A 13,087-nucleotide genomic window follows, 5' to 3' on the forward strand; every position below is an offset into this window, starting at 1 on the left:
AGGAGATGTTGCATTGTATCTCATTGGTTCTAACTAGGTCATGTGTCCATCCCTGACCAATCACTGTGGCCGAAAGAATGTATACTCTGATTGGCCAGGCCTGAGTCAAATGCACATCTTTGAGGCCAGGGTGAGGTCAGCTTTACCGGAAGCACAAGATACGAGGGTGGAGATGCTGATTGTCTTAATCACCTCCTATTCCCCTCTTTGGTGAGGGAGGGGTTCCTGACCTGGGATTATAGGGATGGCCAACATAGGACACATGACCCCTGGCACTGGATAGGTGAGGTAGACAGTGGTTTAGTAGTGACATGCACTCATAGTCCCAGGAAGGAGGACACTGCATGGCACACAGGGCTACATGAGGGTTGCACCCAGGAATAGCATGAACAATTGGAGTGACCCCCAGTTTCCATGGGAAGATGTGATTGGCCTCTCTGAATAATTTTGCAGGTTGGTAGGGAACTGAAACCTGGCACTTGGGATAAGCAGAAACTGTGCCTGGTTCCTGAGTGACAGGGTGGTCATTGTCTAGGGGCCTTATCCACAAGAGCAGAGCAGAGAGGGAAATTAGCAATTAGGCCGTTTGAAGCCCTCCTGGTTTCACCAGATGTCCAGACAGCACATAATATTGGATCTTAATTTTAGGCTCTTACACCACAGTTGTCCCCAGAAAAAAATGAAGGACTATTAGTGTAAGAAGGACTGATTGATGCTGGGTAGAAAGACGAGAGACATCCACTATCCCTGAGTCAAGAGACTTCCAGAAAGTGGTCATTGGCAGCCAGTCATCAAATGCCAGTTCTTTTGGACTGGTTTTCCTTATCTTGACCCGGTCTTGGGAATCTTGTATAAATGCCTCTAAGGTCTTAATGGAGAAGGTTAGGCAAGAAAGTGTGGATGGCACAGGACAAAGCCCTGAGGACACCTGTCCTGCGAAGGTGGGTCATGCCTTTTGGGAAGAGAGCCCTAGTTATAGAAGTTTCGAAATGTCAGCCTTCCGGGACACCCTGGATGGAATACACAGCTCCACCCCAGGCCACTTCACTCCTCTTTCCTCATGTTCAGGGGCCCTCAGCCTATCCAAATGTAGGTTGGGTACATCAGATGCCCAGGTGGACCTGATTCCAAGTCTGACCATGAGAGAAAATCTTTGTTATCCAATTGGAATCATTAAAAAAGAAGCTGTTTAATGCCTCTGGGGCACAGGGCTGGAGTTGCTGCTGATCACAGCTTACCAGGGTCCTAGGTGATTTGATCTGATAATTACTAAAGCAGAGGTTCTTGAATTTTTTTTCCTATGAAGCTTTCCGAGAATCAGATAAAAATTATGGACGCTCTTCTCAGAAAAATAAACACATATTCCAAACTTTACAAACAATATGGGGTCTTCATGTTATCCTTGAAATCCTATACATTATGATTAGAGAACTCCATGGCCTTGGGAGCCGTATTTGGAGAAGTTGGTGAGTAGCAAGTCAGGTAACGCAACCTTTATTCCCAGTTCCATCTCTGCAGAGGCTGTACATGTACAGGGTAATAGCTTTTGGAAATCCAGAAGCCTGTGCTGTTGGTCACTGGAAGTACTGTTTGGGGCCCCTGTGCCAAGATGTGTGCATATCTGTCCACTGCTGCTCTATACACATTATCCCCTTGCAGTAGGATCTCCTTAAGCTCTTTGAGGAAGAACGAAGGACACAAAGGGTAGAAAGATTTCTTTAGAAGTTGGGCTCCAAGATGCAGTCTTAATATGTATATTAACTTGTGAAACTCATCAATGTCACTTGCACCATGATAGAAAAGACACGTGTTGTCCGCTTTAAGCTCAAGTGGCAAATGGACTTTCAGGCAGATGGACGTCACACAAACAGGCATAGCTGCTGGAGGTGGCTCTGCACCCAGCTCTTTCCTGAAATCCTAGTTTGGGCCAAGGAAGTGATGAGCAAAACCAAACCGTGTGATACCATACTTAGCAGCTTCTCTGAAAGCTTGAGTTTCGCTCATTTATTCATTTGTATGATAAATATCACTATTTACTGAGTACCTACTATGTGCCAAGTATTTTTCTAGGGCACATAGCAGTGAACATGGAAAAGATCCTGTCCTATTGGAGATTACCTTCTACTGAGATCTATATGGTGGGCATCTTATTGCATGGTGGGTATTTGAAATTTGCCTTCTCCATATCCATTCACCCTTCTTTGGCCATAGTAACGGACTTTAGCTCAAGGTTCTACCCGTTTTCCACTCTTGTTCCTCTTGGTTTAAGGGATGGGTTTGTGACCCAGAGTTATCGCAAGCATAGTCCCCAAGCATAGTCCCCCACCATCATGGACCCATGACCCAAGCTGGTCTAATCAGAGCAAATCTCAGGACTTTGGCAAGGACTATTGGAAAACAAATACACACACCCATATTTTTTTTCTTTGCTGAACTTGAACCTACGAGGCTGTAAGATGGAGCTGCCCAGCAAGGAGAGAACAGATCTGAGTATGAAGACAACAGGGAAGTAATATTGAGTGATGTGCAAAAGACAGCCTGAAGCCAGCATTCCCCTCTGGTCATCGTCCAGGTCAATTTGAGTTGGGTTTTCTATCAGTTGCTACTGGAGGAATCATAATTGATTCACCCTGCTGGCCTGGAAGATTTGGTGAAGTAGTTTCAGTTACAGGCATGTTCTGAGTTCCTGGTGTGTTTAAGGTTCTCTGAGGACATACATGCCAAACGACAGAGCAGGTGAAGGTGGGCCTTGTCACCCCTTCCTGCCTATCGTCAACCCCGCTGCTCACTCTCCAATATCCTGCCCCAGGCAGCCTTCCTGCCTTTGTCAGGCACCGGTCCTGTGTTCCATTCCTGCTCTCCCAGCATCCCATCAGTCCCCACTTGGATGGTGAGGGCCAGGGGCCTTGGCATGTTGGAAAGGACACGGAGCCTGTTACTGGAAGACTTGCCCTTTAGTTCGGCTCTACAACTGACCATCTGGGTGGTCTGGGTGAGCCACATAACCACAAGCTTTATCTTCTAAAAAAAGTGGTGGAGATAATAATAATAGTAATAAAAACTTTTCTTCCACGTGTGATCTTGTGGTGAGGATCAAAGGAGGTAATGCATGGGAGTGTGTGTTGTAAACAGCAAATTGACATATGAAAAAGCAGACCTTTCCGTTTGGGTCTCTGAAAGACAACCATGGCAGTTGTGCTGAGTGCGTCTGACCCCACTGCAGTCAGAATACTTGGACAAACTGAGGAGTTGGCATTGTTTGCTTGGGGGATCCCACAGAGAATTTTCTCCGCATCCCGTGACCTAATTTTTCCCTTTGTTTTCCCTCTTTTTAAAAAAAGTTAGGATATAACTTACACACAATTAAATACATAGATTTACAGTTGGATGAATACTAACAGATGTATGTACCCGCGGAACCAGCATCCCAGTTAAGCACAGAATACTTCTAATACCTCAGGAAGCCCCCTGTGCTACTTGCTTGTCGCCACCCAGAGGAAACCACCATTTCCCTCTCTATCACCATAGCCCAGTGTGCCTGTTCTAGAGGCTCACATAAATAGAATCATATGGTATGTTCTCTTTTATGTCTGGTTTCTTTTTTTTTTTGGTACGCGGGCCTCCCACCATTGTGGCCTCTCCCATTGCGGAGCACAGGCTCCAGACATGCAGGCTCAGTGGCCATGGCTGACGGGCCTAGCCGCTCCACAGCACGTGGGATCTTCCCGGACCGGGGCACGAACCTGTGTCCGCTGCATCGGCAGGCGGACTCTCAACCACTGCGCCACCAGGGAAGCCCCTATATCTGGTTTCTTTTGCTCAGAATATGTTTTTCAGATTTATTCATGTGTTTGCATGTATCAGTAGCTCATTCCTTTTTATCACTTAGTGGTATTTCATTGTATGAATATGCCACCATTTATCCACTTCCTGTTAATAAACATTTGGCCGGTTCCAATATTTGGTTCTCATGCATAAAGCTGTAATGAACATCGGTACAAGTCCCCTGGTGTTGGCTAGCACAGAGCAGGACCCCGAAGAGATAGGTGGATAAAATGAAAAGATTCGAGGGGACCAATACAAATTGTCAGTTTTTGACAAAGCTGTTAAGGTAATTCAACCTGAAAAGATAGTATTCTTAACAAGCAGTGCTGAGTAACTGGATATCCTTATGAAAAAAAGAACCTCAGCCCCTACTTTATACCACATGCAAAAATTAATTTGAGACATAACATAGACCTAAATGTAAAAGCTAACATTATAGAGCTTCTAGAAGAAAACATAGGGGAAAATCTTCACAGATGTGGAGCAGGCAAATGAACAACCATAAAAGAGGAAATTGATAAGTTGGACTTCATCAAAATTAAAAATGAGTGCCCTTCGAAAGGTACTGTAAAGAAAATGAAAAGTTAAGGCACAGGTAGGAGATATTTGTAATATGTATGTCTAAGAAAGGATTAGGGTTCAGAATATATTAAAAACTCCTTCAAATCAATAATAAAAACCAAAATCCAATTTAAAAATAGGCAACAAACACGCAGAGATACTTCACAAAAGAAGATGAAAGAATGGCCAAAACTCACATGCAAAGATGCTCAACATCATTAGCCATCAGGGAAACACAAATCAACATAACAATCAGATTTCACCCAAGATGCAGCTAGGTGCCATTAAAAAGCACAGGACTGCGAATGAGGGAACTTGGGTTCTGGTCCGGCTCCTGGTCCTGCCCCTGACTCCCTGAGGGGGGTCTTGGCAAGGCCCTGGACCACCCACAAGCGAAGGAGCAGAACTGGCTGTGCACTAAGAACAAAGACTTCTTAATCTTTCATTTTTTTCCCTTGCACTAATATTCCAAGATTCTAATTTGTGACAGAGCATCTATGGCAATGAGAATCCTATTGATGGCTCCCTTACAAAGATTTCTTTTTGGACAAAGTAAAGGTAGTGTTACTCTGACTTTTCACATGATGAATTTGAAAATAAGAGACAAAATCCTGCTAAAAAAGAAAGTTTCTAACTTAAAGCTTTCTAAGAACTGAAGTAACGTTTTCCCCTGAAGACTTCATTAATTCATACATTTTCTCCTTTGATGGCCTAACAACTACTCTGAAGATATTAAAGGGTTAAATCACTTTCAGTGTGCTTTATCCCTTTCCAGGAAGTAGGAACATTACCTTTTATTCTGTGGAATTTGGCTTAATGCACTTCAGTGTTGGGTCTGCAGTGCTATATCCTCAGAGGTCTTATAAACATTACTACCAGAAGGTGAAAGAACTGAGAATATTTAACTTGGAAAAGAGAACACCTACTCTCTCTCTTCCTCTCTGTCTCTCCCTCCATTCTTATCTCTATCTCTCTTCCTTTCCAGTTGTAGAATAATTAAAGAGCCGTAACATAGAAGAATAGGCATCGAATGTATTCTGTGTGGTCCCCAAAGCACAATTTGGAGCCATGGATGTAGGCTACAGTCAAGTCTGTTTCTACTCAAACGTCAATGACAATAGGTCTCTCCAGAGATGGAATGAGCAGTGAGTTCCTCATCCCTTGAGGTGTTCAAGCAGACAGATATTTATTGAGACCCTTGTGGAAGATATTCATGAACCAAGTTGAACTTGATGACCTCTTCTGAAATTCCTCTTTTGACCCCTGGTGTTTTAGGCACATCATACCAGTGGTTCATACCAGGCAACCACAGTGGAAAGCCTGGATGTGTGGGTCTCCATAGGGAAGGAAGGATCACCATGCTGGCTACCTGTTTCCAGGCCACACTCTTAGAGCAGCTAGGTGGGTATCATTGAGATACAAAGTATAACTTTTGGAAATGACATTATAAGAAATGGTTGCAAATTTGTGTTTTCTGAAGGTGGCTTTGGTTTTTAGAAAGAGCCAAAAATCTGATCGATATGGGATCATCATACTGGACAATACCATTTGGGAATTTAAAGAAAAAATCCAACAGCAGAGGCATGACTACGAAGGGATGCGGGTGATTTTCTTGGCATGCCCATAAGCTCAATATGAAATATGAGAGATTTTCCCCAAGTGGCACTTTGAAAATGTGTGCAGCCACAGAGGCATTGAGGGAAGCTGCACCCATTCGAGTGTCTACATTCTGAAGTGATTTTTCAAAGATCAATCTCACATTTTACAGTTATGGTGCTCACTCTATCTTGGTAAGGGATTGGTGTGTTTATTTCTTATGATAGAACGTTTCTGAGACTGCTAGAGCCTCTGACCCGCGCTTCCTTCTCTAGAGAACTCATCACGTTCCATGGGAGTCTTCTGAAGACCCAGCTGGGCACCTGGCTGGATTGCTTTTTGTAACCTGCTTTTACTTCACTCGCTTGTCCACTCATGCATGCGCTGCTGCAGCACCGTGGCACTTTGAGGGTCTCTACTCTCCGGCACATGTTCACAGCTGGACAGCTGCTGGACCTGGCCACCCCACACCCATGGGAGTGGCCTCCCGCTTTGTGGGATTTGGGACACCGAGGATGGCATCTTTAGTCCCTTTCATGGGGACTGCCCTTCCAGAGGGACCTGACTTAAATAATAAATTCTCTGTGTGAGAGAGAGAGAGACGGACAGACACACCATGGAATGTCCTGATGCAGGTTTATGTAATGAACAAGGCTCGAGCTTTCCCTTGACAGCGGGCTTTGGTAAACAAGAAAGGGGATTAGTTGCCAAAAGGCGTGGAGATGGAAGGGACCGGGCAGCTGAAGAGGAGCCTCTGGGTGACATTGAAGCTTTGTTTAAAGGCAGTTCTGTGAGTCTGCATGACAAAGCAGAGGTAGGGCAGCCTTATGGTGGATAACTCCTCTACTGGTTAAAGACTGAGGGGCAGAACAAGAACTCAGGGAAGCACACTGGTTTTCTGCAATCTGCATGGTTGTGGCATGGAAGGGGGGGTATCCTGGCCTGTGTTAGTTTGCTCTACCTCTAACGTTTTCCCTCCTCCAAAGCATCAGCCCTGTATTTGTGGGTCCACTTTCTCCCATTGTCAGCTCAGGGGCACTGGGTGAAGGTTCCACTCCCAGCTTAGGGATGAAGCATGTGACCCAGGCCTGAGACAATCAAGCCATCATGATACCCAGACCATGGTGATCGCTTCAGGGCTGGGCAGTGCCAGTGACATTCAGTGACACTTTTGTTGGGACTGCTGGCATCAAGATAGAGGTCTTTCCTGTTAAATTTGATCCTGAGAGCATGGAAAGCTGGATTTCTGGCAATCATCTTGTAACTACCAGGAACCCGAGACTGAAGCCAATACAGTGCAGACAGAGCAGAGGTAGAAAGAATCAAGTCCTGGTGACATTGCTTAGATCCTGAATCCAGCTGTGCCTGAAGCTTGATCTTCCCCTGAACTTTCAAATTCTTCTTCTTCTTCTTTTTTTTTTTTTTTTAATGAATTCGGGTTGAGCCATCTGTTCCTCGGCACCCCAGAAGTTCTGACGGTGTCAGTTCTGTGCAGCTAGCAGGCAGGGGGCGGGAGCAGGCGGAGCAGGACTAATGCGTTGATATAAGTTACAGGACGGCGCTTTGTTGTGATTCCCTTTAAGGAAGAGATTTCAACAGAGCTGTCTGAAGAGGGTACAAGCTCCCTCAAGGGTGAATTCTTTATCAGTGGCAGGATTTCCAATACGTACAGGATGACCACGTTGTGGGGAGAGCACAGAATCGGTTCAAGCATCAGATAGGGAGTTGAACTGGGCAGCTCTTTAGATCTGTGTTTCAAAGTCACTTCTTCATGATGGCAGCAGTGAGGTCACATGCGCTTTCAAACTCCTTCTCTAGGCATCTCTAATACAAGCAAGAAATGATCAAGAAAATGTTGCACAAAGATTCTAATTCTGTGATCTTTTTTTTTTAAAGAATCAATTTTATTTATTTACTTTTGGTTGCATTGGGTCTTCGTTGCTGCACACGGACCTTCTCTAGTTGTGTCGAGCAGGGGCTACTCTTCGCTGCAGTGCGCGGACCTCTCATTGTGGTGGCTTCTCTTGTTGCGGAGCATAGGCTCTAGGTGCACGGGCTTCAGTAGTTGTGGCATGCGGGCTCAGTATTTGTGGCTTGTGGGCTCTAGAGTGCAGGCTTAGCAGCCATGGCACACGGGCTTAGTTGCTCCACAGCATGTGGGATCCTCCCAGACCAGGGCTCGAACCCGTGTCCCCTGCATTGGCAGGTGGATCCCCAACCACTGTGCCACCAGGGAAGTCCCTAATTCTGTGATCTTGATAACAGTTCCTGGTGGGCAGGACCAACACAGTTAGGTCTCCACCATGAATTTAACCTTCAGCTCTGCCACGAGGTCAATCCACTCTGCTCTCCAAACCCCTTCCACCTTCTGCTCGCTTCACCTACTTGTGCTTTTGCCCTCACTTGGAATTTCCTTTGCCTTTTAAGAACCAACTCTCCTTGACAAGGCTTTGTGCTCTGGCCTCCCCAGACCAAAGGAATGACTCCAACCCTGATCTCTGAGTGATCCAGTTTTCTGAAGCACTCCTTTGGGACTGATTGGTACTGCTTTGCATAGTTCCTTAATGTTTCTTCATGGTTCCTTGTCTGCCTGTCTCCTTGAGGGCAGATTTGGATTATGAATCCTAACTCCCAACACATGGCTTTGCAGAGGCTGTGCTCAGTTGATGCTTATAGGTAAGTGATGTGTTAATATCATGGGCTCTTGTTAGTAATCTGGAATCTGGCCACCTGACAGTCTCGGATCTGGGTCATTAGAGTTCACTGAGTTACTATGGGCTCTCCTACACCACAACCCAGTCCAGTTGTGTCCAGGTAGTTGTAGGGCCCAAGGCACAGAGGAGACAGACCCACACCTCCTTCCTCCAAGTCCTTCCTACTCTATCCACATCTGACACCCCACGTGACTGATTTATATAGTCCATTCATTCATTCATTCATTCACCGAATACTTACCAAGCACAGTGTGCCAGGCATTGTGTATACAGTGACAAGCTAACTAAATACAGTTCCTGCCTCTGGGGCTCCCGGGATGGAGTCCCTTCCACACAGAGCCAGGATTGGTCCTCACCTGTCTGCCTTTCTTTCCTAGATCCTGAGATGTCTTGGCTCAGGAATCTTGGATCCATCATATGTCCCTTTGGAGGTAGGGTCTCTTTGCCCTTTGCTGATGCCTAAGGCCTCCTCCTAAGGTCTTCTTTCTTCCCACTCTCCCTCTTGTCCGAGGCTGGGCTATTCCTCATTCCCAGGAACCACATTCGAATCCATTTTCCCAGCTCACAAAACCCAGAAAGAGATCTGGGCTCCCCGGAGACAACCTAATGGTTATGGTTAATATGAGTTTTGCATCTTGAATGTCCATTTGGTTTAAATTAATAAAGACAAGTGCAAATTCTGAGGACTATACACAGTCCTGACAGGTGATGGGAAAGCAAAGCCTAACCCTCGCTGGGCTCTGGCTTGAGGTCCCGACCCTCGGGTCACCAGTGAGGATCTGGCCTTTGACTCTGAACCCTGAGGATGAGGCTTCTGGTCCTCCCTGCAGCCCCTGCTGCCTCGGGTGCTGATGACAGTGCTGTGTCAGCGATGAGCGACACTGACGGCTGGGGTAGGGACTGTGCCAGTCTCTTTTTTCACATTTCACAGCGCGGTCCAAAGCTGCTGGGGGCTGCGCGGGAGGGGTCCCCTGGCCTGGTGCTGGTGGCATGGCGAGGAGTCAGGCTCGCCTTTGCTCAGTCTGTGCCAGGACGCTGGAGTGTGGCTGGCTCTTCCTGAGGGCAAAGCAAAGCCTGCGAGTAATCTCGGGGGGACTTCCTAGAAAAAAAGAAATGATTCCAGGTTAGAAAGATGTGGGAAGGGCAGAAAACGGATGGGAGGAAGCGCTGGCTGGCACGAACAGGAGAGAATTCCCAAAGCGCTCTTCTACTACCTGCCCACGTGCGTGCGTGTGCCAGGGAACGAGAGACCCGAGAGCGAGAGTCAGGGGCCGAGCGAGGAGACGGGCCGCAGGCAGATCCCAGGGAGCGCGCTGCCCGGGCGCCGAGCCCAGGGGCCGCCCACTGGCGGGGAGCGCGCAGGGGAGGCGGCGGCGGCGAAAAAAAACCCTCGCCGCCCCGGGTCTGAAGAGCCGGCGCCGGCCGAGCTGCGGGGGAGCCGCGGATAGCACCAGCCGCAGCCGCCGCGGGAGCTGCTCCGGCCGCACCATGCGAGAACTGGCCATCGAGATCGGGGTCCGAGCCCTGCTTTTCGGGGTCTTCGTGTAAGTAGTGGCGCGCCGCGGGCGGGGATGTCCGGACTCGGGGATCCACGGACCGAGCGTCTCGGTGCCCCAAGTTTGTTTGCGTCCCGCCGGGGCCAGGATTCGAGGGCCCCTTTCCGCGCTAGGGGTGTGTCCTAGGGGACCAAGAGAGACCCTCCCGGTCTCCCTCCTGGGACTCTGGGCGTGAAGGGACCCGCGTGCGCGAGGCTGGGACCTGTTCCCGTCACCCGCGTCGCGCCGGGGAGCGGCTCCGGCTGCCGCTCGGGTCCCCTCGCTTGCGCCTTTCACCGGCTCCGCACCACCTGCCGGGGGATTCTGGCTGCTTCCCTGGACGCAGACGCGACCCTCGTTGGTGTCCTCGGGAAGTTTCTCCTTGTGTGTGATCTTCCGAGCCCGACATTCGCAGCCTTCGCTCCTAGCCGCATCGCTCATTGCCCGCCGCGTGCGCGTCCCTGGCTTTGGCGCCGCGGGTCCGGGTGAGCGTTTTCCCTGGAGGCGTTTGCGGTAGTTCTCCCGCTGGAAAACTGTTGCTGCGGAGGCTCGGAAGTCCGGGGCCGCAGCCCTGGGGTGCGGGCTTCGTACGCCCGGAGATCTGTGCCGAGTCCGTATCCGCTTAGGGCAGCAGCGGAACGCCCGGTGGGGCCCCGAGCAGTGGGTGCCCGGAAAGAGCGGTCTCGGAGGGGGCGCTGGCGCAGGTTCTCTCAGAGACGTCTGAGCCCCGGTGCGCCCCGGGGACCCGCCGCCCGCCTCCCGGCCCCTGTCGCGTCGCTGCCTTTCAGATCCAAGCTCAGAACACCAGCTCAGACCCACTTCACAGCCTCCTGTCATCTCCTGTCATCTAGGCACCCACCATCTACACTTGTCCCTCCATTAGGGGGTCAGGTTCTCTGTCCTCCTGTGCCCATGGCTGTTTTCAGACACATTTTGCATATTTAAGTTGCATGAACTTTATGGATTTGACTTCTTTTTAAAGCCCACTGAGCTATTCCAAACAGGAGGCCCCTCTCTGGATTTCTGCCCCGGATATGGAGTCATTGGTGGCAGGTGGGAGACTGTGAGATGACTTCTATTCCGTGCAGCCCAGGGTATACACATACAAAGAAATGCCCTTTCTTGCATGTTTTTCTTTATGAGGGGCGAGATTCATCTAGAGTGTTTATTCACACCGCCAGAACAAGCCGTGAGCTCCTCCAGATGCAGAAAAGACCCCTCTCCTAGCTTCTGACCAAACACTAGTGTTACTCAGTGGGAAGAAGGAAAGAGAACTTCGGGTGTGTCCTGATGCACTTGGGAAAACAGAAAACACTTTTCCCTCCTCTTAATCTATTTTTCTACCTTTGGAATATACATTAAAACTAGTACTTGCCTTGTGGTCAGTTGGGGACAATTTCCAGCTGGCAGATAGGCTAAGCCCCGTTAAATTACTGTGTGATAGAAATGATAAAATAGTGCTCAGTGCACAGTAGAATTTACCATTTGTTGGGGGGACGTTTGTGTGAGTAACACTGAAATAAAGTACGCAGCCTCTTTTGATTGCCACTGGGAATTGTCAGATAAAAAAAGGGTCCAATAATATGTAAATATTTGTATTATTTTCAGATATCCCTTCAAACGCCCCCCCCAGACATTCTCGAGATGTTTACAAATATATAATGAATGGTCTATGCAGTGGATTTGGGAATTTTTGATAATTGTTATTTTATGTGCTTCTTGCTTCCTCTAAGGATGTTCTGTAAAAACCAGGTAGTTCATATTCTTTTCTCCAAACTTCCCCTTTGTATGAATTACTTACTGGGGGATCTGCTATCACCCAAAGGGATACTCTTGGGCGCTGATGGCATTTTTGGATGATCCCCTGGTTTCATATCAAATTGGAAATATTAACAGTGAGTCCAACTGTGGCTCTTTTACCTGCAAAGACCAGCTTTGGTATCTGTGCAAGACTCCCTGGGAACCTTGGAAGCTCAGATGCTGTTATCATCAGGCAGATAACGACTTCTGGAAGAACCGGTTTGGAGCACACAGATACAGATGACCCTTTGTTTTCTCAGATAAGCTTCTGGCGAGATGACAGAGGCTGACTTTCGAGGGGAGTTTTATTCTTCCTTTTGCCGGCGCTGGTCTGATGGCAAGCTTCAGTGGCTTGAACTCCCCTCTGCTTATGAAGGTGGTGGTCTCAGTAGCAGGGCTTCACTCCAGTAGGCTTAGAAAGTCCCTCCGGGCAAGCCGAATCCAGTTGCTCTGCTGTGGGGTCCAACTTAGCTGATACTATCTGGTTCTGCTTGGTATAGCTACTTTATTTCTCAGGATAAGAGAATAATCTTTGGGGGGGGGGATACCTTACGTCTTTGCAAACTTGTGCCTCTGGGGGAACATCATCTGTGGATACACTTGTTCTCTGATCAGATTTGCTCTGCATATGAGTAGACTCCCTCCACCCAGTGCCCACGTGCTCCCAGAGATTTGAGGTTAGTGCTAATGCAATGCGTTTTTGGTTCCATAGGTAGTAGGGATATCTGCTTTCCCTTGTTCTCTTAAGGAACTGGTTCTCTGTCTGTAGATGAGGCTTAGTGCTGAGGTTTGATGATTCAGGATTCCAAGAGGAGGCTTTCCATGGGACACTCTCCATAGAGCACCCGAAAAGTACTTGGTCCTGGCTGAGAAGCTCAAACCACTGAGAAGAAAATCAGTAACGAGTAACGAAAATTAGGGCTGGCACATAAAGTTTAACCTAAAAGGAAATAAATTGGTTTGAGGAATCAATGTTTAGGATAAATCAAATTATGATGTGTAGCTTTGAGGCTGAATTTAGTGCTGGGAGGCTTGTGGGCCTAGAGGTCCAGTGCT

General features: G+C 48.1%; 1 protein-coding gene across 1 annotated transcript in view; it reads left to right on the plus strand.

The window, feature by feature from the left end:
- The first annotated feature begins 10,125 nt into the window (after window positions 1–10,125).
- The window catches only part of PLPP4 (phospholipid phosphatase 4), a 118,407-nt gene continuing 115,445 nt past the window's right edge, over window positions 10,126–13,087 (plus strand). Inside the window, exon 1 of the mRNA XM_024756060.1 lies at window positions 10,126–10,240. Coding sequence (XP_024611828.1) covers window positions 10,185–10,240 — 56 coding nt within the window. The 5' untranslated portion in view covers window positions 10,126–10,184. The remainder of the gene's footprint in view (window positions 10,241–13,087) is intronic.

The sequence above is a fragment of the Neophocaena asiaeorientalis genome, unplaced genomic scaffold, assembly GCF_003031525.2.
Source record: "Neophocaena asiaeorientalis asiaeorientalis breed wild unplaced genomic scaffold, Neophocaena_asiaeorientalis_V1.1 scaffold85, whole genome shotgun sequence".
In the NCBI taxonomy this organism is placed as follows: domain Eukaryota; kingdom Metazoa; phylum Chordata; class Mammalia; order Artiodactyla; family Phocoenidae; genus Neophocaena; species Neophocaena asiaeorientalis.